This window comes from Trichoderma reesei, assembly GCF_000167675.1.
Source record: "Trichoderma reesei QM6a unplaced genomic scaffold TRIREscaffold_4, whole genome shotgun sequence".
NCBI lineage: Eukaryota > Fungi > Ascomycota > Sordariomycetes > Hypocreales > Hypocreaceae > Trichoderma > Trichoderma reesei.
Window position 1 is genome coordinate 1,313,679 of NW_006711151.1, and position 27,597 is coordinate 1,341,275.

At 55.7% G+C, this 27,597-nt stretch overlaps 8 protein-coding genes across 8 annotated transcripts; 1 reads left to right on the forward strand and 7 right to left on the reverse strand.

The window, feature by feature from the left end:
- Positions 1-287: 287 nt before the first annotated feature.
- TRIREDRAFT_120784 (aldose-1-epimerase) lies at positions 288-2,123 on the reverse strand (the record flags this gene model as incomplete). Its single annotated transcript, XM_006963399.1, has 2 exons — positions 749-2,123; positions 288-661 (listed from the first exon to the last, which is right to left on the reverse strand). Exons 1-2 carry the CDS (start codon positions 1,593-1,595, stop codon positions 288-290), a joined length of 1,221 nt encoding a protein of 406 aa, XP_006963461.1. The 5' UTR covers positions 1,596-2,123.
- A 1,055-nt stretch (positions 2,124-3,178) lies between these two features.
- On the reverse strand, positions 3,179-5,430 carry TRIREDRAFT_76057 (uncharacterized protein; the record flags this gene model as incomplete). Its single annotated transcript, XM_006963400.1, has 6 exons — positions 5,015-5,430; positions 4,815-4,899; positions 4,660-4,715; positions 4,436-4,597; positions 4,048-4,373; positions 3,179-3,986 (listed from the first exon to the last, which is right to left on the reverse strand). Exons 1-6 carry the CDS (start codon positions 5,111-5,113, stop codon positions 3,179-3,181), a joined length of 1,536 nt encoding a protein of 511 aa, XP_006963462.1. The 5' UTR covers positions 5,114-5,430.
- Positions 5,431-6,333: 903 nt separating this feature from the next.
- Positions 6,334-7,651, reverse strand: TRIREDRAFT_120786 (hydroxymethylglutaryl-CoA lyase). The gene is made up of 2 exons (XM_006963401.1): positions 7,351-7,651; positions 6,334-7,260 (listed from the first exon to the last, which is right to left on the reverse strand). Exons 1-2 carry the CDS (start codon positions 7,618-7,620, stop codon positions 6,409-6,411), a joined length of 1,122 nt encoding a protein of 373 aa, XP_006963463.1. The 5' UTR covers positions 7,621-7,651; the 3' UTR covers positions 6,334-6,408.
- Positions 7,652-8,313: 662 nt separating this feature from the next.
- Positions 8,314-10,619, reverse strand: TRIREDRAFT_120789 (tubulin alpha chain 2). Its single transcript, XM_006963402.1, has 7 exons — positions 10,397-10,619; positions 10,197-10,237; positions 10,086-10,112; positions 9,892-9,967; positions 9,282-9,812; positions 8,784-9,207; positions 8,314-8,715 (listed from the first exon to the last, which is right to left on the reverse strand). The coding sequence occupies exons 1-7, from the start codon at positions 10,419-10,421 to the stop codon at positions 8,490-8,492; spliced, it is 1,350 nt and encodes a 449-aa protein (XP_006963464.1). The 5' UTR covers positions 10,422-10,619; the 3' UTR covers positions 8,314-8,489.
- A 2,572-nt stretch (positions 10,620-13,191) lies between these two features.
- Positions 13,192-14,136, forward strand: TRIREDRAFT_105051 (uncharacterized protein; the record flags this gene model as incomplete). Its single annotated transcript, XM_006963212.1, has 2 exons — positions 13,192-13,554; positions 13,693-14,136. 2 exons carry the CDS (start codon positions 13,192-13,194, stop codon positions 14,134-14,136), a joined length of 807 nt encoding a protein of 268 aa, XP_006963274.1.
- A 248-nt stretch (positions 14,137-14,384) lies between these two features.
- TRIREDRAFT_120791 (uncharacterized protein) lies at positions 14,385-16,432 on the reverse strand. Its single transcript, XM_006963403.1, has 3 exons — positions 15,875-16,432; positions 15,428-15,793; positions 14,385-15,337 (listed from the first exon to the last, which is right to left on the reverse strand). Exons 1-3 carry the CDS (start codon positions 16,202-16,204, stop codon positions 14,630-14,632), a joined length of 1,404 nt encoding a protein of 467 aa, XP_006963465.1. The 5' UTR covers positions 16,205-16,432; the 3' UTR covers positions 14,385-14,629.
- Positions 16,433-18,382: 1,950 nt separating this feature from the next.
- TRIREDRAFT_76065 (uncharacterized protein) lies at positions 18,383-20,295 on the reverse strand (the record flags this gene model as incomplete). The annotated part of the gene is made up of 3 exons (XM_006963404.1): positions 19,053-20,295; positions 18,809-18,885; positions 18,383-18,706 (listed from the first exon to the last, which is right to left on the reverse strand). Exons 1-3 carry the CDS (start codon positions 19,744-19,746, stop codon positions 18,383-18,385), a joined length of 1,095 nt encoding a protein of 364 aa, XP_006963466.1. The 5' UTR covers positions 19,747-20,295.
- Positions 20,296-24,093: 3,798 nt separating this feature from the next.
- Positions 24,094-27,297, reverse strand: TRIREDRAFT_105054 (uncharacterized protein; the record flags this gene model as incomplete). The annotated part of the gene is made up of 4 exons (XM_006963405.1): positions 24,094-24,338; positions 24,402-26,725; positions 26,794-27,169; positions 27,225-27,297. 4 exons carry the CDS (start codon positions 27,295-27,297, stop codon positions 24,094-24,096), a joined length of 3,018 nt encoding a protein of 1,005 aa, XP_006963467.1.
- Between the last annotated feature and the right edge of the window lie 300 nt (positions 27,298-27,597).

Genomic DNA, 27,597 nt, shown 5'->3' on the forward strand with positions numbered 1-27,597 from the left:
GTAAGGTAAAGTCGACAAAAAAGGCCTTGGATTATTTTTACAACGGAGATGGACATTCAAGGTGGGGTGACGGACGGCAAGCTGCCCCACCACGAATGCCTTTCCACTTACACGCATTCATCAACAGGGAGACGTCAGATCCAGATCTTGATATGTACGCTCTTCATAAACGCCAGTACCAGCTTCCAGACTTCTCACAGAGCACATTAGAGGTATAGATTCAATACAGACGTCAAAGCGTATTATATCCGTCTCTCTCTTCATCCTCGTGACTTCCAAAGGTCTCTCTACGCACTCTTCTTGCCGTCAATGCTAAACCGATAACTCGCCTGGAGCACATACGGCTCGTCGCCCGGCCCATAGACCTGCTTCCGCCCCCATTCCGGGTTGTTGATGCCGTCGATCCAGTCCTCCACCTCCATCACCAGGCATCCGTACTGCGGGATCGTCCGCGGGAAGCGCTTGTTGCCGTGCAGGCCCTGCGTCTTCTTGAGCGCCAGGGTGCCGTTCTGCCCGTTGCAGCTGTACACCTGGAAGGCCGTCTGGTCCGAGTAGACGTCGAGGTGGATGCCCGACCAGGCCGACGAGAGGCTGGCGACGGGGCCCTCGGTGCGCCAGTCAAAGGGCTGCAGGGCGTCTCGGTTGACGATGTAGCAGGTGTCTAGTGTGTCTCGCTGTCAGCACAGGTATATGCTCGTTTCCCCCTTCTCTCCCTCTTATGGGACAGGGAGGCATCGGGTAATCTCACCAAAACCAGTGCAGTTGTTGCCGCAGTTGTTCTTGATCCCACTCTGCTCAAACCCCTTGCCAAGCTGCTTCGGCCTCGACCAAAAGTCATTCGCCGTCCCCTTCTTGTTCGCCAGGATATCCCCCGTGGGGATCAAGTACCCGTCGACGTCAACCCTCTGCCCGCTATACGGCAAATGCAGCGTGTGGTTCAGCGCAGTCTGCGTCTCATTGTTCGCAAAGCCATCCAGGTTCCAGTACGTGTGGCTGCTCAGCATAATGGGCGTCTTCTTCGTCGTCGCCAGCGCAACCATCTTCAAGTCCCACTGGTGCTCCTTGACAGTGTACGTAATGTGCGACACCACCTCGCCCGGGAAGCCCTCCTTGCCATCCGGATCGACGATGCTGAACGTGATGCTGGTGGGCGTGTGCGCCGTCACGGTAAAGTTGCGCCAGTCCCAGCCGTCGGGGCCCCCGTGCAGGGTGTCCGTCCCGTTGGGCTCGGCCTTTGTGGGATTCTCGTTGGGCAGCACGCGGTACGTCGTGCCGTCGATGCTGAACGTGCTGTTCTTGATGCGGTTCGCGTACCGGCCCGGCACGCCGCCAAAGTGCGGGTGCTGCGCGTCGATGCCGTAGTACGAGGCGTTGTCGAAGCCGCCGACAAGGTCGCGCCGGATGCCGTAGCGGTCGTCGATGAAGAGGTTCGAGATGGACGCCCCGTACGGAATGAAGGACGCCTCAATGCCCTTTGCCCGGATCCAGTACTTGCCGTCCTTGTCCGGGCCGCCTCCGCTCTTTGCGGCTGCTGCTGTGAGGGGGAGGCTCGCCGCCAGAGCAAAGACAGCCAGAGGGCTGCCCGTCAGCTTCATGATGGGCAATGGGTTCCCTGGATATCGATCAGAGAGCAATCGAGGCCGCAGAGTGTATTAGTAGCCCGCAGAATAGCAGTCAACCCTTCGGAAGAACAAAGACAAAAAGGGAGATGGGCAAGGCATCCCCAGAGCGGGAGAGCCATCCCTCCCTCCCCTTTAGTACTCCAGCATCGCCCTCGTTCTCATCCCAAGTGACACAACAGTCTCCCCGATGACCCAATGCTACGGCATGTCTATACCGCGCATCCATGCATCGCGCGCATCCTCGTCAGGGTAAGTCCATGCAGGCATCTCGTGTTTCTCGGCCTCACTCGTCCTTCCATCCACATGACGCAAAGAAGTAGTGTCCCGACCAACCTCTCGCCGTCCACAACAGGCAACCAACGATGATGATCACAGGGGGAGGGGGGGGCGCTGGAAGGTCGGAAGGGCACCAAAAGAGAGGGGTAATAATAAACAATAAGCAGAAATCGCTTTCCCCGGATCGTCTCTGCGTGTGTGTATGGGGGGAATTGGGGGAGGAGGAGCGGTTCGTTGACCAGGATGAGTTACGCGAAGAGAATAAACCCCGAGGGCGAAGGATCGTGTATGGCTGAGACGGGGTTGGACCGGTTACTTCTGGTGCGTGCATGATGTCACCTGGGGACGAAATCACCGAGCAAACCGCCAGAGTCAACAACTCAACTTCATCAATGGCATTCTATCCGCAAGATTCGAAGAGGCCAACACTGAAAGATCATGAAATATCATCATGAGACAATATACTGGGTATACAGTGAGAGTCAATGCAGTGTACAAGCGTCCATATCGCGACAAGCTCACCCCAATCTCTGGTAGGTAGATACATCAAATGCTACCTGCCGACACCATGTCACCGCCAGAACCCCAAGGTAACATCAACGCGGGGAAGCAGGAAGCACAGAGGAAAGGAATCGGAACCTTGATCAAACCCCATCCATTAACATCAATTACCATACACTGTAGTCACCAAGTACCCTGTGGTCTATGCGATGGGCTCGTCAAAAGTGCCTTCGCCTCCATTCCAAACATCCTGGGCCAAGTCAAGAGTCGGGTAAACCAACAAGACAACTGTCTCCATTCCCAGGCTCCTTTATAACACTCCTTACCATGCGCTCCAATGATGTGTCAAACAAAGTGGTACACACTATTTCTTGCCCAAGGGATCAACCACATCACGCTACTAGATGACGAGGTCAAGTACCCTAGAGCCTACAACATGGAACCTGCATCTCCCACATCCGCTCTGCTACCCATACTAACCCCCTTGATGTAGCATCAATCACATGGCTTGTCCCATCCGAGTCCTTGAGAAAATCACCTTGGCACTTAACCCGCTGCTTGTATTTACGCTACAACCATCTGCATTATCGTGTCAGATTGCTTTCCTTCCAGCGCAGTAGGAAAATATTAGATGAAGAACAGAAAAAACGATAACAATGGTTCCGCACCCCGTGTTAATGCACCTCACATTCTACCACAGGTAAGAAATAGCACACCTCCAGACTAGTTTATGCTTGACTCTTCACAACAAGAAAAACAAACGATATCACCGAGGGACTTTAAGCGTCGATCAGATTCTCCTCAGCCTGCTGCCTGTCGTTGGAGGCAACCTCGGCTCGCGCCTTGCCCTTTGCCTTGGCATCCTTCTGGGATCGCTGGTAGAACTCGTTGAGGATCTTGGCCGGGATACGGTTGAGCAGGTCCTTGGGGTAGATGCGGAGCAGGCTCCACGCCAGATCCAGAGACTCGTAGATCGATCGAGACTCGTACGCGCCCTGGCTGATGAATTGGCGCTCAAACTTGTCCAAGAACTCGAGCGACAGCTTGTCTTCGGATGACAGGGCCTCCTCACCGACGACCGCCTTCATGGCAGCGGCATCACGGCCAATGGCGTACTTGGCGTACAGCTGGTTGGACACATCGCCGTGGTCCTTGCGCGTCATGCCCTCACCAATGGCAGACTTCATCAAACGCGACAGCGAGGGCAGCACGTTGATCGGAGGGTAGATACCACGGTTGTACAGAGGTCGGTCGACAAAGATCTGTCCCTCGGTAATGTATCCAGTCAGGTCGGGAATGGGGTGGGTGATGTCGTCGTTGGGCATGGTCAAGATGGGAATCTGGGTGATGGAGCCGTTTCGTCCCGTCACACGACCAGCTCGCTCGTAGATGGTCGACAAATCGGTATACATGTAACCGGGGAAACCACGACGACCGGGCACTTCTTCTCGAGCGGCGGAAACCTCACGAAGGGCATCGCAGTAGGCCGACAAATCCGTCAAGATGACTAGGACGTGCTTCTCGAGCTGGTAGGCATAGTATTCGGCGGTGGTAAGGGCGAGACGAGGAGTAATGATACGCTCGATGCTGTTGGCAGGGTCAGCAATCAGTCTGGTCATGACATTGGCTAACACGTGGCATCTCTTACGTAGGATCGTTGGCAAGGTTGAGGAACAGCGTGGTACGCTCCAAGCTGCCGTTCTCCTCGAAATCGCGGGTGAAGAACCGAGCAGTCTCCAAGTTGACACCCATGGCACCAAACACGATGGAGAAGTTCTCCTCGTGGCCGTCGTGGACGCCCTTGTTGGTAACTCCGTGCTGCTTGACCAAACCAGCCTGTCGGCAAATCTGAGCGGCGATTTCGTTGTGCGGCAGACCGGAGGCGGAGAAGATGGGAATCTTTTGTCCTCGAGCGATCGAGTTCATGGTGTCGATGGCCGAGATACCGGTCGCAATCATTTCCTCGGGGTATTCCTAAGGCGTGTAAGCAATGCGACCGCATGCCACGAGAGGATTATCTGCATGATGCTACTAACTCGGGAGAAGGGGTTGATGGGACTGCCGTTGATGTCGAGGTACTCTTCCGGCAGCACCTTGGGGCCCTTGTCGATGGCGCGTCCAGATCCATCAAAGATACGGCCCAGCATGTCCTCCGAGACACCGAGCTTGAGGTTCTGGCCGGTGAACTTGACACGGGTCTAGATGTGCATGCCTTGTTTAGCCAACAGCCCTCCAGCGACTGGTCACTGGGCCGACGTACCTTCTTCACATCGATACCGGGAGTACCCTCAAAGACCTGGACGACAGCTCGGTCACCTGTTTTCCCCTCTCATGGTCAGAACTCGCATTCCACAAAGGCATTGGCCGTGCCATGCCCAAGTATAAGTGTATCGTTGCAAAAGAGTATTCACCCACCTCGAGCTTCCAGAACCTGTCCATTTCTCTCCGTACCGTCGGGCAGCGTAAGCGTGACGATCTCATTGTATCGCGGGAATTTGACCTGTGCCGCAATCCATCGTCAGCATCGTATAAGAACCCAAGCCTCGTCCTTTTGCCTGCCGCAGCACAGGTAATGAAAGAGTCAGGCAATGAGAAAGAAGATGGAGATGCCATACGTTCTCGACAATGACCAGCGGACCATTGACACCGCTCACGGTGTTATACTGCAGTTGCGGCACAACCGAGTAGGATGACGAATTGCGTGGGTCCGCCATTGCTGCGAATGTCTATGATGCGTCTTCTGCGAGTCGTCGTCTGCGTAGTAGCTGAAAGCTTCTCCTGTGAAGCTGTATCTGCCTGAATCGAGGTTCGGCCTGGTTGTTATTCGGTCGCGGCGCAGCAGTCTAGTAGCCACGAAGTCAAGGTTGAAGGGGAGGGGGTTATAGAAGCGGTCGTCGAGGGCTGACGGATTGTGGCGAGCAAAAGGCGTGAAATGAGAGGAGCAGAGAATGGGTAGTCGGATAGAAGTAAGGAAGCCGCACCACGCCCGGGAAATGAGGTGCCTCGCAGGAAAGAGCTGGAGCTGGCTGGTTGGAGGTTTGAAGGTCGGAGAGGCGAGTCGATGAGCGACGAGCGAGCGAGCGAGCGAGAGAGAAGGCTGGCTGGAAGCGAAACAGCTCAGCGCAAGAGTGGAGACGAGAGGCGACCCAGAGCCCGTTCAGTGCTCTTTGGGCAGTTTGTTATAGCGGGCTGTTAGCGGTTGGGGGGGCTGCTGGAGGCCACTCCTGGTGGGTTCCTAGTGCTGCTGGTTGTCGCTGCGCAGAAAAATAGACCCCACGCCGAGGGCCATTTTGGGCTGGCTGGGGGCCTGGAGTCAAGATTTGGACAGCGAGAGACGATGCAAGAGGTGCTTGGCGGTCGTGACATCACATGACTGCTAGCGGCAGGTGCTCTCTTAATCTACTAGGTACCTAGGTATTGACATTCCTGGCACTTTCCAACTCGAAGCTAGGTACCCCTCCAACCCTCCAACCGGCGGCAGCAGCTACAGTATTACAGTACTTGTACATTATTACGGGGGAAGCTCGGCAAACCGTAGAATTGGAGAGCTTGAGTGGCTACTGGTATCCCGCATCCAAGCAACATGAAAGCAACATCACCATCACTTGCTGCTGCTAGGCATGGCTACCTGATCAATAAATATCTTCTATATACTCACTCTCCGCCATACTTTTGGTTCTTTAGTCTTATAACGAGCTTCTGTCCATGCCTAGGTAGGTAGTAGATTGAGTAGTCGCGGTGCTGGATACACTTGCGACAACTCAAGGTTCAAGGCAATTACACTGATGTTCAGCTACAGTGGACGGTCCGCGATGGGACTTCTTCGGCCTCAATGACATCAATGTATAGCACGAATTATCGCTCGACTCTCTTGGAATGACTCAAATGGCTCAAAATGCCTGTTGTAAGATGTAGTTCTTTATTTACTCATACAAGCCAACAACACTCTCATAACACATCCGAGCACCCTCATCCCCCCCTCCTCCTCCTCACCACCACCATCACACATCTACGCCTGTCCCCCCGTAGCAGCAGCAGCAGCCTCAGCGCTCTTCCTCGCCCTCGCCCCCAGCACCGCCTTTCCCACCGAGCTGTCGTTGGCCTTGCCCAGCTCCTGCGTGATCCAGGCCCCAATGTCCGCGACGCCATCCAGGTCGACCCCCGTCTCCATCCCCAGCGTCTCCATAAAGTACACCATGTTCTCCGTCGCCACGTTGCCCGTCGCCCCGGGGCTGTACGGGCACCCGCCCAGCCCGCCGACGCTGCTGTCAAAGATGCGGATCCCGTGCTCCAGCGACACCGCCGTGTTGACCAGCGCCTGCCCGTACGTGTCGTGGAAGTGCATCGCAATGTCCTCGTTGCGGATCCCCGCCGCGCTCATGCACCGCAGCAGCGCGCTCGTCCGCGGCGCCGTACCCATGCCCGTCGTGTCCCCGAGCGAGATCTCGTCCGCCCCGGACTCGAGCAGGTCCGTCGCGATCTCGGCCACCTTGTGCGGGTCCACGTCGAAGCCTTCAAACGGGCACCCCAGCACCACCGACACGTATGCCCGCACGCGCAGGCCCAGCGCCTTGGACTCCTGGATCACGGCCCTGAAGCGCTCCAGCGACGTCTTGATGTCGCAGTTGAGGTTCTTCTGCGAGAAGCTCTCCGTCGCCGCCGCGAACACGGCCACCTCGATCCCGGGCTTCTTGACGTCGGGCTCCAGCTGCGTGGAGAATCGCCCGGGGTTCTGCTTCAGCAGCGCGGCTGCGTTCTGCAGGCCCTTTGTATTCGGTGCGAGGAACGAGTAGGTGACGGGGACGGGCGCCTCAACGGGCTGCTGGAGGATGTGCTCCATGATTTCGCTCGAATTGGCCATCTGCATCAATCACAAGTCAGCCATGTTTCCCTCTCCTTTCGTCTTCCTGTAGCTCCGTAGCTTGAGCAAGTCTCTCTCTCTCTCCCTTACCTGAGGCACCCATTTCGGCGCAACAAAAGACCCAGCCTCAATCGTCGTCAGCCCCGTCCTGGCCAGCCGCTCAATCAGCTCAATCTTGGTCGCCAGCGGAATCGCCTTCTTCTCGTTCTGCAGCCCGTCCCGCGGCCCGACCTCGACAATCTTGACCCTGTTGTCGGATGACGTCTGCGCGCGGCCGGCCGTTGCGAAGCCTCGGCGCACCAGCAGCAGCGGCGACGACCGCCTGCACGCGCGACAGAGGGACGAGCGGAGCAGAGACATGGCGGCGGCTGTCAATGAGCGTGAATCAATCTTTCGAACTGAGTGCAATGGGCTGGCAGAAGTAAGAGGTTGGCGAGGAAGGTATGTAAGCCGTCAGTTGTTCCAGCACAATTGGCTAAGCATGTGTCTAGAATGCAATGGAATGGATGGATAGATTGGTAGGTTCATGGGCAAGTTTGTCGGGTCGGGTGCCTTTTGCCCAGCTGGTTCCCCCAGACTTGCAGTGGGCGGTCACTTTGGCGCATAGTATCGGCCCGTGGCACCACGTCTGACGGCTATTGCAAGCCACGCCCGTCCGTTTAACCCGGGGCTGACCTCCGCATTCCTCGGCCTTAAAAAAGGGGAGCTTCGACTTGTCACCATCGTCGGGCCGCCAACTACCGCACCAGGGTTCGATTATACATATTAGCTCTAAGCGTAGAATCGAGGATATCATGGATGAGAGTTGCTGAAAATTTTGCAATAGTAGCCGCTGTACTCTAGATGAACACTGGGCAACTCTCATCTGATGACCCCTTTGTTATTACTTCCTCTCCAGTTGGGCATCATGAGCACTTTGCAACCAAAGCTGAATTATTGCCAATGACGGTCACCCACTCGTATGCGTCTCGTACTGGGCAAATTACCGGTAGTTTGGTAAGGTACCTAGGTAGTATCTCTTGTACACAATTGCTCAAATCAAACTTATAACAGCGTCTGTTGGCTTCTTCCCATTTACAGATTGGCTTTTAACATTAAAAAACTGAGGCTCGCGACCTAATAAAGAAAATACACCCCCGCCCAAGCGGACACGGGGGTGGGATTAGGTGGTACCGGTTTTCACAGTCCATACCCTCGATATCCATGACTCCAACAGCAAAAGAAACAGCTTAGTACTCAGCCTCCATCTCCTCGTTGTCGAGAGAGTCGGCGGCAACCTCCTCGTAATCGCGCTCCAGGGCAGCGAGATCCTCACGGGCCTCGGAGAATTCACCCTCCTCCATACCCTCACCGACGTACCAGTGGACGAAGGCACGCTTGGAGTGCATGAGGTCGAACTTGAGGGAGAGGGAGGACCAGGCCTCGGCGATGGCGGTGGTGTTGGACAGCATGCAGCTGCGTCATGTTAGCTTTTGCTTCTAGAGGTTACAATTCACAGAGAATAGTATCCGGCATAAACTTACACAGCGCGGTTGACCTTGGCGAGGTCGCCGTTGGGCACGTTCTCGGGAGCCTGGTAGCAGATACCCAGCTTGAAACCGGTAGGGCACCAGTCGACGAACTGGATGGTGCGCTTGGTCTTGAGGGTGGCGACGGCGTTGTGGGCGTCGTTGGGGACGACGTCACCGCGGTACAGCAGGCAGGTGGCCATGTACTTGCCGTTGCGGGGGTCACACTTGACCATCTGGTTGTTGGGCTCGAAGCAGGACATGGTCATCTCCTGGACGGAGTTGGCCTCGTGGGCAGCCTTGGCGGCCGAGATGACGGGGGCGTAGGCGACCAGAGGGAAGTGGATACGAGGGTAGGGCACCAGGTTGGTCTGGAATTCGTTCAGATCAACGTTGAGGGAGCCATCGAAACGCAGGGAAGCGGTGATGGAAGAAACGACTGCGGAGGCGTCTGGTCAGCACATTGCACGTCACAGCCCTGCTGTACATGTCCCAGGAAAGCTAGGTACTTACCCTGAGCAATCAGGCGGTTGAGGTTCTCGTAGTTGGGGCGCTCGAGGCCGAGGTTGCGACGGCAGATGTCGTAGATGGCCTCGTTGTCGACCATGAAGGAGCAGTCGGAGTGCTCCAGGGTGGTGTGGGTGGTGAGGATGGAGTTGTAGGGCTCAACGACGGAGGTGGCGGTCTGAGGAGCAGGGTAGACGCAGAACTCGAGCTTGCTCTTCTTGCCGTAGTCGACAGACAGGCGCTCCATCAGGAGGGCTCCGAAACCAGAACCGGTACCACCACCGAAGGAGTGGAAGACGAGGAAGCCCTGGAGACCGACGCAGTTGTCGGCGACACGGCGGATCTTGTCGAGCACGCCCTCAATCAGCTCCTTGCCGACGGTGTAGTGGCCACGAGCGTAGTTGTTGGAGGCATCCTCCTTGCCGGTGATCATCATCTCCGGGTGGAAAAGGTTGCGGTAAGGACCGGTTCGGACCTCGTCGACGACATTGGGCTCCAAGTCGCAGTAGATGGCGCGGGGGACATACTTGCCCTGGCCTATTTGGTGTGCAGATGGTTAGAGGCGACGCCTTCTTCACACGGTGGTCGACGGGAAACACGACAAGACGCAACGTACCAGTCTCGGAGAAGAAGGTGCTGAAACCCTGGTCGGGGTCCTGAGCCTTGCGCTCCTCAGTGAGGTAACCATCGGGCTGTGAGAAGAAAAGTAAAAAAAGACGATTGTTAGCTTCGCGTTTGGTGGCGTGTGGGATCGATAAACAATGGCTCAAGCCACAATGTGTTCGGGACGTGGTGGTGGTGGTTGTGTACCTGGATACCGTGCTCAAGGCAGTAGAGCTAGAGGTGGGATACGTTAGCTCGGATGGTCACAAAACAGCAGAAAAACAAAAGGCATCGCGAATGGCAGGACGTGGAACTCACCTCCCAGCAGGAGTTGGCAATCTGGCAACCAGCCTGGCCGACTATCCTCCAAAAGTTAGCATCGTCAACTCGTCGGCTTGGGCGCCCGCGATGCGGTGAAGGGAACGCGTTTGGTGGGGAGATGAGAGAGGGGGGCCTAAAGGGGCTTCCTCTGGTCGGGGAGTTGGAGTCGAGTCGAGTCGAGTCGAGCTAGCACGCACCGTTGATGCTGATAACCTCACGCATTGTGGACGATTTTGGAGTGTTTGATCTGAGGATGGGAGAAGAAGAGTAGGAGGAGTTGACTGCAGGACTGAGCTCGAGGAGCAGGAAAGTCAAGTGCAAGATTGAGCCCGGGGGAAAAGAAGGAAAAAGGCTTTTATTGGGAAAAGGTGGTGGAAGGGACAGGAGGACGGCCAAGTTGCAGCTGGTTCGTCGGGAGAGGGTCGACGAGAGGTGGGGGGGAAATTTGGACGGACAGGGGCTGGGCGAGGAAGAAGAAGCAGAAGAGGGGAGGTTTGTTGACTTTTCTGCCTGGGGGGGTCCAGGCGTGTGTGTGTGGCTGCAAGTGGTAAGCGCGTTCTGTCTGTCTGTGCCGGGAGCGCGCCCCTGGTTGCCTCACCGCTTTAGCAGGACGGCGGCCAGCAGAATGATTTAGTATTGCCGAGATGAAGAGATGCTGGACAATTGATCCGGGGGGGGCAGAATTATGAGGAAATATTGCCGTTGATTCACTGCCATTTCACTGTTACTACTACTAGTAGGTATTACGGTAATACAAGCTCTGCACATGCAAATACTATTGCCGTCTTGTTGACCTGCTTGCCGTGCTGTTGTTGGCGTTGTTTTCTTGGTGCTGTCAACCGTGTCGTGTCAAATGGAGCTTTGCCAGTTGCTGCTGCTCGTACCGGTACCGGCCGCTACTTTGGCACCCTGGGGGGATGCGCTGCAGTCGACCTTGCAGTTAGTGGAAGCAGCCATGGCAAAGTACGAGTAACCGCTACTACGAAGGTACCTGCATCCAGGGGCTTGATGAAGGAAGGTACCTGATTGTACCCTGGCTGATGCTTGGGGCAGCTGTACCTGTACACCCAAGTTGCGAATACCTTCGCGTTCTTTTCAACTTCGGAGAACAGACGACATGACTTGCCCATCTGCCACAGCAAGACCCCAAGCAATTGCCACCACCGCCTTCTTCTGCTTCTGCGTCTCCAAGTCCCTCGCTCCGTCTGTCCCTGAACCCGCGTCCATTCGCCTTCGACCAGCAAAACAAGCGCCACCGTGGCCAGGTGGCCACCAGCTCCCGGGCGTACTCTCGCGTACCTGTACCGGCGAACACTCTCCACCCCCCTTCAAGAGCTGTCCCGAACAGGGACCGCGCTGAGCACTTGGCACCGCTGTCGCCTCATAATTACCAAGCAAAATGACGGCCATGCATCTCTCCTCAGACCACGGCAAGAGGCAAAAGCAAAAAAAAAAAAAAAAAGAAGAATAACAACGAGCTGGAAATATCAAACAAAACGTAGACGGTCAGACATTGCTATCTCGGCTCGGATAAGAATTCAAAGAGACACGCAGGTTGACGTTTGAGGGCATCCTCCTGTCGGGTGATCACTCCATCTTATATCTGGACTCTGTCTCTCCTTTTTTTTTTAGAAGCCAGCACCAAGTTTCCAGTCTTGCACCGCACACATTCCCAAAGCCATATTATCAAAACCATTATCACAAGCATGCTCAAGCGAACTCATCATGGACGGTGATAACATGTACTTCAACACATGTGTCAATCCGGTGATGCCACCTCCCGCCCGCTTCCCCGACCGCCGGTTCTCCCCCCCCCCTAGCCGCGCCCCCCCCTTTCTCACTTCGTACCTGTGCCCATTCCCTCCCCATGCGCACGGTTTAGGCCAAATCAAGACCCTCACCACGACAGGGTCCATCCTCTCCCGGAAAAGCAATGGTTCGCTCATCAGGCTTGCCAGCAAAGCTCTATGTATCACCTCTCCCCACCCATGACAATGTGGTCAAGTGCCTTTTTTTTTTCTCACGCGAGAAGGAACGGACGGACAGGGCCGGAGCTCCATAATGTCATTGCAATTGCTAGCCTCCTGACGTCCCGGCGATCGCGGTTTTACGATGGCACAGTATTCATACCTATTACTCCGGACATTGATTCTATGCGTGCATATACATATTACGTACCTAGGGATAATCAAGATACCCAGCACCTGGGCTTTACAAGTTATTGGACTTCGTACCCGTATCCGCCATCGGTGTACGCAGACGGGGAGCCACATGGGCTAGAGATGCCCCAAGGTCCAAGGATGGCGTTGGCGGACTTCTAGAAGCACTCTGGAAAAAACCAGTATCCGACGATCAAGACGGGACAAGATCGTGGAGAAGACTCATTCAACATGCACCCCGTATTGTTGATCGGGTAGCCAGGCCGAATGCTCCCATATTTGTGGTGGGTGATGGTGTCAGTAACGGCTCGTAGAAAAAGGAGGCGGCAGAGATTATTACTACTACGACACCTAAGCATGATTCGGCACAGTGATAGTTTACAAACAGCTGCGAAGCTGTATGAGCAGTCAAAGCTCCCTTAAGAGGCGCGTCACAATATCAACTATGTACAGGGTGACAGCCTTTCGCAATTAATCGTTGTTGGAATCGTGATGAAAGCCCGAACTTCAAGAGGATGTTCTTCTCGAGTTCGGGTACGTACCGCCTCCAAAAGTTGCAGCCAGCCAATCACAAGCGCCCAAAGCCGCCATTGTCCACATCTCAATCACCTCCTTCATGTGCAAGACAAGCCTCGCAGCATCAATCATGACAACTCCATCTTCAGTCTTGCCCTTCATCTCAATCGCGTTGAAGCTGCAACATTAACAACAAGAATCACCACTCAAGAGCTACGCAGAAACAATCATTGGCAAAAGCCCCGTCACCTTTCGAGTTGAATCACCACAGCCTCAGACCAAAACACCTTTACCAGATCAAACCCACAATCACAACCATGACAACACACAAACCTCACCTCTCCCTCTCCCTCTCTCTCCTCCTCTCATTCCTCACAATAATCCCCCCCATCACAGCCAACACCGAAAAAGTAATCTTCACAGCCCCCCCTCCCATCTCCCTCGAGACCCTCACATCCTCCTCATCAGCAGCAGCAGCAGCCTTCAACCACAACAGCCTCCCCGTTCTCGGCCCGTCGACCAGCTTCTCCATACGCACAAACCTCACCCGCGTCTTTCCCCACAACACCAGCGACAACGAGCAACAAGACGAGCAGCAGCGGGGATACCCGTCATGGCTGGTGCTGGAGGACCTCACTCCTGGGCAACGATATGAACTCCGCGTTTGTTGGTCTGCACTTGTAGGTTCAATCTCTCTTTATTCACCACCCCCAAAAAAAAACGAACCCTTACATCCCCATCCGATTCAAGTATTCTTCTTGTCAGCATACTCATCGGGGCTTACATGACCGAAATCAAAAAAACTTACAATGTCTCAGGAACCAACCGAATTCTCTCTAGACATATACCCCCTCAACACCATCCTCTCAACCCCCCACCTCCTCCAATCCCTCTCCCAACACACCACATCACTCTCACTCTCACCCTCACTCTCAACCCCAAAGCAACAACAACAACAACCTCAACAACACCAAGATTCTCAAAAACCTCCACCAAACGAAACCTCCATCCTCCTCCTGCGCGTCCTCGCCGCCGCAGACTACTTCTCCCACCACCAGTCCCTCATGAAGGATCCCCCTCCCCCAGTCCTCGTCGACCTCATCCTGGACCCGTACATCTACAACGTGCTCCCCCAGTCTCTCGTCCCAACGGTATGCTACCTTGTTGTGGTTGGCATCGCGTCGTGGTTTGTAGCCAGATGGGCGGCAAAGGCGTTGACTGCAATTGCGGGTTCTGATGACAAGGACAAGAAGCAAAACTAGATGCGACGAAAGCATAAAAGGCACACTATAGACGAAGAGATGAAAATCATTAAATCTACTACTTCTGAAGACAACTTCTGCATACAAGGTAGCTAGATGTATCTCATGCTCGTACCTCTCCACACACGATCTTCATATCGACTCACGTCACATCGTGCGCATCCCCTTGTTGTAGCCTACATACGAAATGCAAGATGAATAAACCCAAATGTAACCACCCTATCTACACAAATGCATCATGATTCTACCTCTCGACATGCCATACGACGTGTTTCTTTTTAATTTTCATAAGGAATCCATCGCCTCCCTAATATCACCGCATTATTCGTACGTGAATTATAGACGCATCTCTCTCCTTTGCCAGCAATACGATGCGAGTCATCGCAAAGTATTCGTCGCCTCTTGGAACCTGTCGTCAGTGCGGAAACAGAGACGAATTCTATGCATTCTTTTCTCCTGAAACCGAGTACGAGGAGTACTGAAGAGGGCTCTTCTAGTAGCCGCTACCATATCCTCCGTGGCTGGGATGGCTGCCATGAGGTACAGGAGGAGCTCCCGGCTGGTATGGTTGCTGCCCGTAAGGCTGCTGCCCCCCTGGAGCACCATACGACTGGTTGTAACCGCCGCCTTGTCCGCCAGGCGGAGGGTATTGTCCGGGCGGCGGGGGGTATTGTTGCTGATGCCCAGGAGGAGGGGGGTACTGGGGATGGCCGCCCGGCGTCGTCGCACCGTAGTTGGGTTGCTGGTGCTGTCCTCCAGGCGGAGCGCCATAGCCCGGCTGATGCTGCCCTGCCGGCGCGCCATATCCCTGCTGATGGCCGCTCGGCGAGGGAGCTCCGTAGCCTTGCTGGTGGGACGGAGTGCCGTAGCTCGGCTGCTGCGGCGTGTAGCCACCAGCCCCGTGTTGTGTCGCGTGCTGGTCGTGCGATCCGCCGTATGGGCTGGCAGCCGGACTATGCGAGTAGGATTGGCTGCCGTATGTCTGGTGTCCATATGTCTGGCCACCGGGGGGTCCACCTGGAGGAGGCGGAGGGTAGGAGTTGTTATGGCCAGACGGAGGGTTCTGGTGCGCGCCAGCATGTGATGACGGCGTCGCTGAGTGACTCGAGCCGTGGGTAGACCCCGGAGGGTTGTAGGTCGGCGCTTGCCCCGAGTAGGTGTTACCGCTCGATCCCGTATTCGAGTAGCCAAAGCTCTGGCCCTGCTGCTCAATCAGGTCATTTGTTGTTAGCTTTTTGATTCGACTGGCCCAAGGCGCTTTGGGGGGGAGAGATGTTCATGGGTTGCTTACACCGTGACCGGGCTTGTCCCCTCCCATGAAGTGAGAGGCCACACCACCCACAAGGCCGCCCAGACCGCCCTGCTGATGCGGCGTGCCGCCGGACGAACTGCCGTGGTAGCCCTGCTGCGAATGCGACTGCTGCGAGGGCTTGCCCGAAGGCGAGAACAGGCCCGACGCCAGCTGTCCGACCAGCTTGCCGGCGATAGAATCCTTGCCGCCACCGCTGCTGCCGTGGCCGCCGCTGCTTCCGTGCGAACCGCCTCCGAGGAACGAAGCAGCGAGGCCGCCGAGGGGATTGCCGCCGCTGCCACCGTGACCGCCGCTGCCGTGGCCGCCGGAACCCTTGCCGCCCATGAGCATGTTCATCGCCATTGACTAGAGGTACAAAGATCACCGGGCGTCAGCACGTATGGATTAGATACAATCGCGAGAGATGTCGGAAAAGCCTCTGCTTACCCCGAGTCCTCGATCGCCCGTCGGGCCATCAGGGCCCCTGCCGTCGGGCATGATGGGCTCCATCCTCCCGTCCGCGTGCTTTATCGTCTGCGAGCCGTCCGGGTGTGTGATGACCTGAGGCGCTGGCGAGCCGTAGGGATGCTCGCTGCCCGGGACCGGCGTGCCCGTCTGCACGGGATCCGTGGGCACATCCCACTGCGAGACGCCCGTGGCGAGCTGGACGTAGTAGTACTTCCTGCTGGATCCGTCCCACTGGGCGATCCAGCCAGCGGGCAGGCTGGGAGGCGCAAAGGTAGGGCCCTCGGCGCCGGGGGTTGACGAGCCCGCCATGTCTGTTTCTCGATCGATGGGCGACGCTTTCTTCCTTGTGTGGCCCTTGGTTTATCTCGCGAACACGTGGGCCGTTCGAATGGGGAGACCGTGCGGTCTGGAGGAGCCGTTCGCGGGGGAGGGGAAGACGGGGAGACGATCGGTGCTGGGCTTGCTGGAAGCAAGGGCCCCCCGTGAGAAGACGAAGTAGCGAAAAAGAAACAGGAGGCAGAAGCAGAAGAAGTGACTCGTGAGGAGAGTGAAAAGAAAGAGAAGAGAAAAGAAGGGGGCGGAGGCAAAAAAGAGAGGAGGAGGAGGAGGAGGAAGAGGAGGGGAGAAGGAGGGAGGGAGGGAGGGAAAAAGGACGGCCGGTTTGCGATTGTCACCCAGTTAGTTGGCTGTCAGTGCTAACGTCTCTGGTCGGTCAAGGTGGTGCTACTCAAGGTACTTGGACAGCCTACCCACTGGCAGGGCAAGGCGAGGTACCTCCTACACTCTTGTCTGGATGGACCTTGATCTGGACCAGGTTTGCAACTGGAAGTTGGCAGTGCCCAAGCCGGCAAAGATTACTCACCTACCTTACTACTACCTTCTTACTGCCTTACCTGACTGCTACCAGGTGGGTTGAGTATAATTACGAGCACAAAACTTGGAAGATGGTGAGCAGATGGACTGTGTGGGGTTGACGAAAGCTGGTTTGAGGGTCAATATTGATTCTCTCGTTATTGCTCCATTGTTCGACTCTTCTGTTCCCGCTCACTGCTCCGGCACCTGCCACCAAGTCCTTGCCTCCTCTTTTCAGTGTCAGGGAGATGGAAAGCAGAGGCTAGTAGGTAGTCGTGAGATGGAGTCTGACACGGCGCATGCATTCTCACTCACGTTGAGTGGTATGTACACAGGGCCGCAGGTGTAGTCTTTTCGTGACATTCAGCCAACACCAGAGTAGCATCAGCGGTCCTTTGATGCTGACAGCGAGGGCAAACAACACAATAAGGGACTTGTCCACTTCTCACAATCACAGGCAAAGCATCATCTTGTGTCTGAAGGTCACGCAATAATACCTTGTCCGGAGCAAAAGCAAGCTGATACCTTACCTAGCGTCCGGTTGGGTACCGGCAACTGCGATACCACCCAGCCATAAAGGTGCCTCTGCTTTCTCTCCCGGTACTCTGTACCCTCTGCTCCAGCCATCACGCGCCTTCGTGCCCAAGTACCCGAAACCCGCATCGCTACCTAAACTACTGCTCCCAACTCTCTCCCAGCCTGAACATCAACCAGGGCGGGAACAAACAATCAGAGAGAAAAGAAAAAAAAAAAAAAAGGTGTCTTCAACCCATCCGTCATCGTCATCCCTGCATCTTCATCATCAAATATCGAGTCACAAACCGACCCCGAAAGTGGCGCAGCTGGACCCTGATTTTGGCGTCTCTCTCTCTTCTGCATCGTTGCCCTCTCCCTCCCTCTCTTCTTCTCCAGTTTAACCCAATCTGATCCATTGCGTGGCTGGAAATGCCTCCGTTTGCGGCTCACGTGCTTCGGCGATTCCTTTAGCACGCCTTTCAACGTTCCTCGCTGTCGCTTTTTCTTGGGCGGCCTCCGTGGGTTGAGGAGAGAGGTTTTCATCAGCATCTGTGGCTATGCCGTCTTTCGCGGGCTGCCTCTCGGTCGCTTTCTGTGATGTTCTCTGGTTCTCGTGTTTCTTCATCGTGACGCTTCCGCCCCCCAGCTGACCAGGTAGCATATGCATTTTCCAGATTAGGGCCATATTGAAGGCATTCATTCACATCTACAGCCATGCCGGGGCATTTACAATCACATCACAGTATTCACAAGCAAGACGCAGCTGGTTTTCATATCCGTACGAGTTTTTATTCCATTTCCTTTCCTCAAACCTCCATATCTAGTAGGTATCTCATATATGCACATCTCAATCCCAGTGTTCACCGCGTTTGTTCAAGAGCCATCCCTTTGGACTCCATGCAAGAAAGAAAAACAAAGAATAGCAAAGTATGCCTGGGTGCCTTGACTTGGCCCGCCGACAACCAGCTGTGAAGAAGAAGAAAACCGAGTGGTTTTGAACCAAAATGCCTTGAGCAAAAAGGTACAAGAAGTGAATCAAGTGAAGACACAGTATGCCCCTGCTACCAAACGAAAAAGTGTTGATGACAGCTCTGGTGACATTGGTCAGTTTTCCTCCATCTAGGCGGTGTCAGGCTCTCCGCGGAATCGCTTGGGAACGAATCGTCCCCGTCGGACAAAGCTCCTCTTGTTGACCATGGTCAGGGAGTCGCTCGTTCCAGGCTGGCAGGAAGTTCCCTGAGCCACGGGGATGGCGGCAGACCACGCTCCAGAGGCACATCGCTGGAACGACTTGCCGTCGGACGCGCAGCTCCACTGGCCCTCCTCAGTGCAGGGCGATCCTGCAGCGCCTGAAGTGGGAGCAGAGCCGTTGGTTGGCGGGCTGCCGGTGGTCGGCTGAGGAGCCGTCGTAGGGGCAGCCGGAGCCGGAGCCGAGGTCGGGGCCTCGGGGGCAGGCGAAGGCTGTTGCTCGGCCTGGCTCGAAGTGGCGGCCGGAGCCGGGCTGCTGGCCGTGACGCTGATGAGAGTCGTCGGCTGCTGTCCCACGGGATGGGTGATGAAGACGCCGCCAGGGACAGTGGGAGCCGCAGTAGCCGCAGGCTGAGTAGCTTGAGGCTGGCTGACTGGAGCCTGGGAGGCCGGACTGTGTTTCATCCTGTTAGCACCGAAAAAGCCAGGCAACAAACAAACGAAAAAAGTCACACGTTCAGAACGAATTGGGGGGAGAGTTCTTTGACTTACGGAGCAGCAGCTGAGGAGGCAGCGGAAGATCCAGCAGGAGGAGCAGCACCTCCAGCAGGGGGAGCTCCAGAGCATGTGCCCTGTCCAGGAGGGGCGGTGCCCTGGCTCTTGTTGTCGACGTCGGAGCCGGGGTTGGGGAAGAGGACGTCCTTGCCCTCGTAGGTGCAGACGCCGTTGCCGACGTTGGCAACGAACATGTCAGGGCGGTCAGCCAGAGCCGAGGCGGCGCGCTTCTTGCTGCTGCCGCCGATGGTGACGGCGGCGCAATTCATATACATTTCGCGGTTGCCAATCTGGTTGAACCAGGTCCAGGCGAAGAGGGCGTCGCCGGCGGGAGCGTCGGTGGGCACGGTGAAGTTCCAGTTGGAGTCCTGCTGGGGTGGGCAGCCGCCAATGTACGAGTGGATGACCTTCCAGGTCTTGCCCTGGTCGTAGGAGAGCGACGCCTGGCAGCTACCGCCGCCGTGGTTGGCAGAGCCGGTGATGGTGAAGCCGTACGAGCCACCGGGGGCCCAGGTTGCGACGGACTTGCCCGCGGGGGTGCCGAGGAGCTTCTGGTAGCCCTTGCAGGGGTAGTCGGCTCCCGAGGCCTGGAGGGGCGCCGTCATGGAGTAGTCAATGTCCTGGCCGGCGTTGGGGTTGTACTTTGAGCGGAAGGGAGGGGGGTCCTTCATCTCCATGTGGCCGTGGACGGCGGTGGCCAGTCCGAGGACGGCGGCGACGATTGCTTGGGTGAACTTCATGATGGGAGTTGGTTGAAGTTGATGAGCAGCAGATGAGGCTTTGATACAGCAAAAAGGGGGGTGAGCTTGTCGATGACTCTCCTCACTGCGAATTGCGGGTGAACCTTTGGAAAAAGAGAAGAAGGAGAGAGAGAGAGAGAGAGGATGGGAAACAAGTGCGAGGACAGCAGAGTTTTTCTGGTGTGCGTTTTGACGAAGGAGGGTCTTGTCAGCTGGCAGCTGTTTGACGGGCCTGGTGAGTACACGACCGAGTGTTTGTGTGTGTGTGTCTGTGTGTGTGTCTTGTGTGTGTATGTACACGGATTCAAGTCCAGCTCGAATCAGGAAGACGAGAAGATGCTGATGATGGTGTTGTTGGAAGAAGAAGAAGAAGAAGACGAAGAGTTGATCCAAGAGAAGGAGATCAAGAAGACGCAATGAACCGAGAAGAAGGCTGCAGAGTGAATGGGCTATTCAATCTCAAGTCCAGAACAGAACAATAGCCAAGTCAAGGAATGAATCTTGGGCCTATTGCGAAAAAGAACAGAAAGATGACACACAAGAAGTGAAGAAGGAGAAGAAGAAGAGAATGAACAAACGCAACACTGTTGTCTGGGGACCAGAGAAAACAAGAAGAGAACCGAGGTGGTGAGACATTGCAGACCTTTATACTTGGCATCCCATCCCATGCCATCCCATTCATCCCCCACAGCCAGTCACACATCCCCTCGCCTCTCCCATATTCATTGTACCTGCATGAAGCCAAGAGGTTGGCTCATCCTGCTACTACTAAGGTACCTAGCACGCAGTACAAGCAGGACCAGGGGGTTTCCCACGGACGTCCCTGGAACCAGAACCAGAACCACTCACTCGTTCTCAAGGCAAAAGCCGCCCAGGCCTCCATCAGTCCCATGCTCGCGCAAAAAAAAAAATCAATCGGCACATTTTAAGGCCAGGCACGAAGAGACCAGGGTGAATCAAGCGCCGCCATTCGCCTGTCGATCGCCCCCCCATGCCCCTGGTCCATGCTGGGCTCTCTATGTATGTAACCATTGCCAGGGGCCAAGTGCACCAGTCAAGTCAAGTCAATCAACAGCAACAGTATGGACTCGTAGGCGAGAGAGACAAGGGGGGGTTTGATGATGCATTCATCCAATGTATTAGTATCACTGTATTTACTGTACAGTATCTACTACCTATGCTGGCGCCCTGACGAGGGTTTTTGCTGCTCTTGCTTGAGCGTAGTAGTAGTAATAGTAGTAGTAGTATCACAGGCACATCGCTTCTAACAGGGGTCCCGCGCCAGTCTCAAGTTGCGTGTGCGTATGTGCCTACCACTGCCTCTTGATCAAAGTAAGGTAAGTAATACTAGTACATACATCGAAACAAGTCAAACTCGGATTGTCTCCCATCCAACCAACTTCCAACTTTCCCGCAATTCTTTACCCCTGCACAAGCGCCCCCCTCCCCCCTCCTCCTCGGCACTTTTCAAGCCCATCAGTCCATCTACACACTCCAAGGACCAACGGCCAAAGAAACACTTCCTCCCCCCCCTAAAAGACCAACAACAATTCGGAGAAATAAAAATTCTTCATGCACTGCTCTCTCACAGTAAGGCAGCAAATACCACTCCCATCCCCACAAGTCCAGGACGCGCAGATCCCATAATAGCCGCGCAGAGCAAGAAGAAAGGCGGCGTCGTATTACTTACATACGTGGTACATACATACATACATACTCTCATACGCAGAACCAACCAAAGCCCGGCGGCTATATATCTATGTATCATCAAAAAAAATGCAGCGCAGCAGCAACTCACCAGCGCCTAAAAAACGCCCACCACACAAGAAAAAGGCATAATAAGCTGAGCTGATCATGTCCAACAAGGTCAGGCAGGTTCATACAAAACGTAACCCCAGAGCCACTCAATAACCGCCCATCGCCCACAGCCAATCACGCCCCCTCCAAGGCCCCCTGCCATGAAACATGTTTCTGAAACAACAAGCCCAAGCCCAAAAGTCCACCACAAACCACCACCACCACCACACTTTTACTCAATCACTACTACATACCTACAGCACTCCAGTAGTACTACTAGTACATACCTACGTACATACAGCACTACAACACTGCTCAAGGGATCATCCATCATTCCCCCCGGAAAAAGAAAGTCAAAAGAAACTCTTTTCCCCCCTGACTCGTCCCATCATAGGTACAAGTATTCGTCCATCATGTCAAATCATATCACATATGATTCAATGCCGTCGTCTTTCCCCCGTCCCGCGCGTTTCTCATAGACTCATCCCGCCGCCAATCAGCCCCGGCATCTCGCCCCCAAAGTGATACTACTACCCTTTCTTACCTTTTTTCCCTTTTCCCCTTTCCCACACCACACAGAGAAACCGGGAATATTACTCGCAAAACAAAAGACCCCAAGGCAGACGACGACGACGACGACGACGACGACATCAAGTCAACTTGCGTCTCTCTCTCTCTCTCTCTCTCTCTCTCTCCTCCTACCCCCTATTCACACCTCCCCCAGAAAGAAAAAGCCACGACTCAAAACTGCTGCACATCCACCCCAACGGACAGAAACATCCCGAACCATCGCAGATCAAATTCACCACCACCTCTCCTCTCCTCACCTACATTCTCGCATACGTACGCACGTATAGACACCATAGTAATAGGACCAAACAACACCTCTCCTCTCCTCTTCGCCTCAAAAACCCCCTTCCTTCGCCACCGACCCTGAACATCCCATCCCATCCCATCCCATTCCGTCCCCATCCGCGGAACCTCGGCAACACGCCTGACATGCACATGCCACGACAGCACCCAATCTCTCTTAATCATATGCCGCTCTTCTTCTCTGCTTTCTTGGCTCAATCATCTCGAAACACGGCCAAGGCTTCCACTCTACTTTAGCCAGCTTGTCACGTTTCATCCCAAGCGGATCGAGCCGGACCAAGTGGCCCCCCAGCTTGTGGAACCTCATGCCACAAAGTTGCCCTCACAACCTCACTAAACCTCCCGCCAGCCCGCGCCTCTAGTTTCACCACCATAGACGTAATGCCATCATTGCTATTGTCTAGCCATCGTCAATACGACGCCTAGAATCCCCATTCGTATGACTTGTAAATTACGCACTGCTGGTCAGTGCCCATTCAGTGCCTCCACGTACCTACGTAGTCCACGAGACTAAATCATCAACGAAAAATACAAGACAAGTACATGTATGCAGACCGCACTCTGCTCACAATCTCACCACACATGGACCTCTCTAAATGCCCGAGAATGTATTCGCTCATCGTGATATTGCATCGAATAGTACCTATATCTAACTCTACCTAGAATTTCATCAGATAAAGCTAGCAGTACTCTCGAGCCCCTGAAGCTCCACCACCGGGCAGCATTCCGCGTCTCGCCCTGCACATCTCCGTCAGCGACGACCCAGCATCGGGACTGTCAAGCCGAGCAACCACATTCATCCTCCCTCTGTCCTCCATCAATCGCTTGCCGGGAAACAAATGGTGCCGCCGTCAGCGGCCAATAAGGCGCATGTAACTATGGTCATCATCGTAAGTGGTCGTATCTCATCCCGCCCTCCCTGCGGCTGCTTCTCCCTCTCCTTCTACGACGCTGATGTTGTGGTCTCGCTTCTTCTGCAGCGCCTCTCTTCTCTCTCTCTCTCCCTTTCCTCCGATAAGTACAATGTCAATGTCACAAGTCGGTGGCTTCCCCAGAGTACTGTTGCATTGCTGCATCTGGCTGGCCGTATGCATGATCGTTAAGACTGCGGCCGGCATCTCGTCATCGTAGCCACCCCTTTCCGCCCAAATCGCCATTTTCAGTGCCGCCCGTCGTCTCGACATGCCTTCAGTGAGCATCATCATGGCACCGTCCTTGACTTGAATCAATGCTTGCGGGCGCGATAATCGCAATGATGCACCGCATGAAGTGATTTCCTGGAGAGAACGGGCTCCCCTGACCCGCGACCCCGTGACGATGTGAGCATGAAAAGAGTTGTCACCCCAAATGCAAACCTGGCTGTAAACGCTCATGGGCAATACCATATCAAGGCTGGCCGTTGCGCTCCTTCGCCCGCCTTCTTTTCTCCCCTCTCACTTTTTTTTTTGTTCTTTCTCTTTCCTGGATCCGTGAAGATGATGGTTTGGCATTGAGTTGCCTTTGCAAGATGTAAACTATCGCAAAGTGATCCAGAGCCGCAATGAAAAGCCAGAAAATGCCGCGGTGAGCGAACAGCAGCCAAAAGCCAGACAGATATGCAACGCTCAGGGTGACTCTCCTTTTTTCATCATACTTTTGTTTTGCAGATCTAAACATGCTCGTGGGCCCCCCCTTCACCTACTTTGCCTCATCAGGTCTTTCGGCCTCCTGATTCGGAGGAGACGTGGAGGCTGTACGGTTGGCTTGCGGACCGGAATGAGCATGGGCTTGCTGCTGCTGTTTGCCGGCGCCATGGTTGGCATGAGCGTTGTAGTTGCCGCCGCTGCTGTTAGGCGGCTGCGGGCTGTAGTGATGCGGCACTTGCTGGGGGTTGGGGGAGAAATGTTGTGGCCCATGACCAGTGTAGGATCGCGTGTTAGCCACTGCAAATGTCAGCCCCAGGAACCTCATCTCCGCTTCGGAACACTCAAAAGGGTCTTACTGACTCGGTGCACCGCCTTGTGCCGGACCGTATGCCGGCTGGTTGTACTGGATGTTGGGGCTCATGGCGTACATGTTATGACTTTGCTGAGACCCCTGATGAACCATCATCGGCGCGGCTGGTCGCCCTGGGCTGGGATATCCGTTGGCCACCGGGACCTGCTGCGGCGGGCCAGCAGGAGGCATGAACTGCGGATGGTGCGTGCCATACATCATGGGAGGGGCCATCATCCCCTGAGGCCCAGCCATGAACTGCGGCTGCATCATCATCGGGGCTCCCATCTGCCCCTGTGGCGGGACGTAGTGCGGGTTGTTGGAATAGCTCCTAAACTGACCAAGCTGCGGGTTGCCAGCACCAATGTAAACCGGCTGCCCGTACGGGACCTGCGCTCCTGGATTGACCTGCTGGTACGCCACGGGCAGTTGTCCCATGCGAGGCGAGGCAAAAGACTGGGCCGAGTTGGAGTGCATCATCCGATGGTCGTCATTCCCATAGGGCTGGTGAGGCAGAGGGCCATGCTGCGGCGTGTGCATCTGCATGGGGGGCATGTGCGGAGACTGCCGCGGCATCATGTTGTGCGCGCCGGGCTGGAGGTGGAATGGAAGCTGATGCTGGTGGGCTAGCTGAGGCACGACATGGGCCGGGTTGGGCGTCGGCATCGAGGGGGTGGCGGCGAACGGCTGTCGCTCGAAGAGCTCCTTGTAGGTGAGATGCATGGTGGAGTCGGGCTTTTCATCATCCTGCAGCTGGCGCCAGGTGGGAAGGGTGTCGTAGGCTGGGCGCAGGCCGCCGTTGTCGTCCCAGTTGCGTCCCTGGGGCGGCGCAATGGTCTTGATGTGTGCCAAGATGCAACACTTGCTGGGATCGACAGCCTTGGTCTTGCGTCGGATGAGCTGCCCCTGAGGCTGGGTCGAGGCGGCGGGGGCGGGGGCGGCAACGTCGGAGACATGGTTGACGGCGGACCGGGGGCTGGACGTGGCGCTGGGGTGGCCGTTGGGGTTGAAGGTCGGGGCGAACGGGCTGGGCCTGAACTCGTTGCTGTTCGGGTTCAGCTTGGCTCCGGGGTGGCCGCTGTGTCGCCGAGAGTAGTCGGCGCCATTAGCGGGACCCGTCGGCGGCGCACGAATCTCGGGACCGACAGCATGCTGATGCGCGGGGGGAGGCTGAGAGTACCTCTGCTCCGAACTCCGAATGCGCTGCGCGAGCGTATTGGGGTTGGCATGCGGCTGTGGAGCATGCTGAGGACCTACGCGGCCGTTCCTATAGCCCTGTGCGTGGTACTGCTGCTGAGGGAACTGCTGGCGAGATCCTGCATGACGGCCGGGCCCGCCATTAGGAGGCGTGGCCTGAAGACCAAGAGCCCCTCGCGCAGGTCGGGCCTCGGCCGCAGCAGATGCCGTCGTCGACGGAGACGCACGCTTGGCCTGGGCCACGTCCTTGGGCGCGACGACCTCCTTCTTAGCCTGGGCGGCCACGTCCTTAGCCTTGGCCGCCATCTCCTCTGCGTCCTTCATCGCCTTGGCCTGGATCTCTCGCTGCTTGGCAGGGTCCTTGGCGATGATGGACACGAGATCCGAGGGTACCGGCGTCGACAGCTTGAAGTCGTTGGCGAACTTTTTGAGCTCCGTCAACTTCACTTCCTTGTCCGCCTTTGCCTTGTTGCTTCTAGCTTTCTCGGCATAGTGGCGTTGCTGGGTGGCGAAGTTCTTGAAAGAGACCAAAACGTCGCGTTCGACAGTCAGCGTTGCGCTGGGAGCATTTGGTGGCAGCTGGGCGACGGGACGAGAGGTAGATCCAAGGGCAGTAGCACGGCCATTTATACCCTGCTTCTCAGCCACGCTGGGCTCGGCTGGCCGGGCATTCTCCTTTGTTGGTGCTGGTGCTGGAGCAGAGGCTGCCGGAGCTGGAGCCGGAGCAGTCGAGTTATCCTTTCCCGCAGGCTTGGAGGCCGAGGAGTTTGAAGGTTGTTGAGCATCTGCTGGCTTTTGAGTTTCGCGCTTTCCCTGGTTTCCGTTTTTGAGAGCATCGGAAGCGGAAGCTTTTGATGGCTCGCTGGCTTTTGATGGTTCGGTGACTTTGGGTGCTTCGCCGGCCTGCGGCTGCTGCTGTTGCTGCTGCTGCTGCTGTTGCTGCTGCTGCTGCTGTTGCTGCTGCTGCTGCTGTTGCCTCTTTGGCGCAACCTTGATCTGTGATGAAATGATTGCCGGGTCCACCGGAGCGCCCCTAACTGTGGTCTGTCCAGCTGGTGCGCGCTTTGCTGGGGGCATATAACGATTCTCCCGTCCGGAAGCCAAAGGGGGGAAGTCTTGGCGGCGAACGCCACTGTATCTAGAAAAGAGGTCAGCACAAGACTATGCGGTAGATTGACAATGGTTCTCCAGAGCCCAAGAACTCACTTGTCTTCCTCGTTATCGTCAGTGCGGTCCTTGCCGCCGGAGTAGTCCATAACACGCTCCTCGGCTACGTGGGCAGTCATGGCAGCACTGCGTTCAATCTCCCTGGCCTTCTTCTCCGCAGCCGCAATTCTCTCTCGGTATTGCGGGTGGTCCTTGTTGATGGCAGTGGTATATATGTTCTCATCGTAGTCGGTCTTGAGGCCAAAAAGCCTCTCATTCTCGGCGAACTGGTCCCAAGGAGCACCAGAGGACGAGGTCTTCTCCAACGATCCGTCAAAGTTGTCGTTCTTGTCGGGGACCCACGGCTGCAGAACTCTCTGGCCGCCGAAGCGACCGTTGGAGATTGCAGTGTCCGTCCGAAAACCAGATCGATTGCCTGGGGCCACGGTTTAGCGGAGAGCAAGCACAAGCCATGAATGATAGCAACTTACCATTCATCTTTCCGTCTGTCTTGGATGAGCTGCTCCCGCCCTGCTGAGCATCTCTTCTCGGCTGCGTAGGCATTGCGAAGCTTGCCGTTGGCGCAACTTCCCAAATTGGTTTGTTCAATCGACACAAGTGCAGACCCCCCGTCGAATTGGCTGCTGGGCTTGCCGTGAGCGAACTCGCGCGTGTGTCGGAGTCTGAAGCTGAGGCAAATGCGGGTTGCTGAGGATCGCCCCTCTAGCTATGCTCCGGCCTGGGAAAGGACATCTGTTAGCACCAGGACACGTGCGTGTTTGAAGGACAAATGGCTGCGGGAGCGCATCGGAAGCTTGCAACAAGGGGTGACAGGAAGGAAGGGAAAAGGTGCAGCGCGGCCAA

What these genes read in the sequence shown, in the direction of transcription:
- TRIREDRAFT_120786 (XM_006963401.1), bottom strand. Translation starts at nt 7,620, where the DNA reads ATGTCTCTGCTCCGCTCGTCCCTCTGTCGCGCGTGCAGGCGGTCGTCG. An exon ending in CGCCGAAATGGGTGCCTCAG is followed by an intron (nt 7,261 to 7,350) that starts GTAAGGGAGAGA and finishes TGATTGATGCAG; the next exon opens with ATGGCCAATTCGAGCGAAAT.
- TRIREDRAFT_120789 (XM_006963402.1), bottom strand. Translation starts at nt 10,421, where the DNA reads ATGCGTGAGGTTATCAGCATCAACG. An exon ending in TTGCCAACTCCTGCTGGGAG is followed by an intron (nt 10,113 to 10,196) that starts GTGAGTTCCACG and finishes TCCCACCTCTAG; the next exon opens with CTCTACTGCCTTGAGCACGG. An exon ending in CACCTTCTTCTCCGAGACTG is followed by an intron (nt 9,813 to 9,891) that starts GTACGTTGCGTC and finishes CACACCAAATAG; the next exon opens with GCCAGGGCAAGTATGTCCCC.
- TRIREDRAFT_120791 (XM_006963403.1), bottom strand. Translation starts at nt 16,204, where the DNA reads ATGGCGGGCTCGTCAACCCCCGGCGCCGAGGGCCCTACCTTTGCGCCT. An exon ending in CGGGCGATCGAGGACTCGGG is followed by an intron (nt 15,794 to 15,874) that starts GTAAGCAGAGGC and finishes TTGTACCTCTAG; the next exon opens with TCAATGGCGATGAACATGCT. An exon ending in GGGACAAGCCCGGTCACGGT is followed by an intron (nt 15,338 to 15,427) that starts GTAAGCAACCCA and finishes ATTGAGCAGCAG; the next exon opens with GGCCAGAGCTTTGGCTACTC.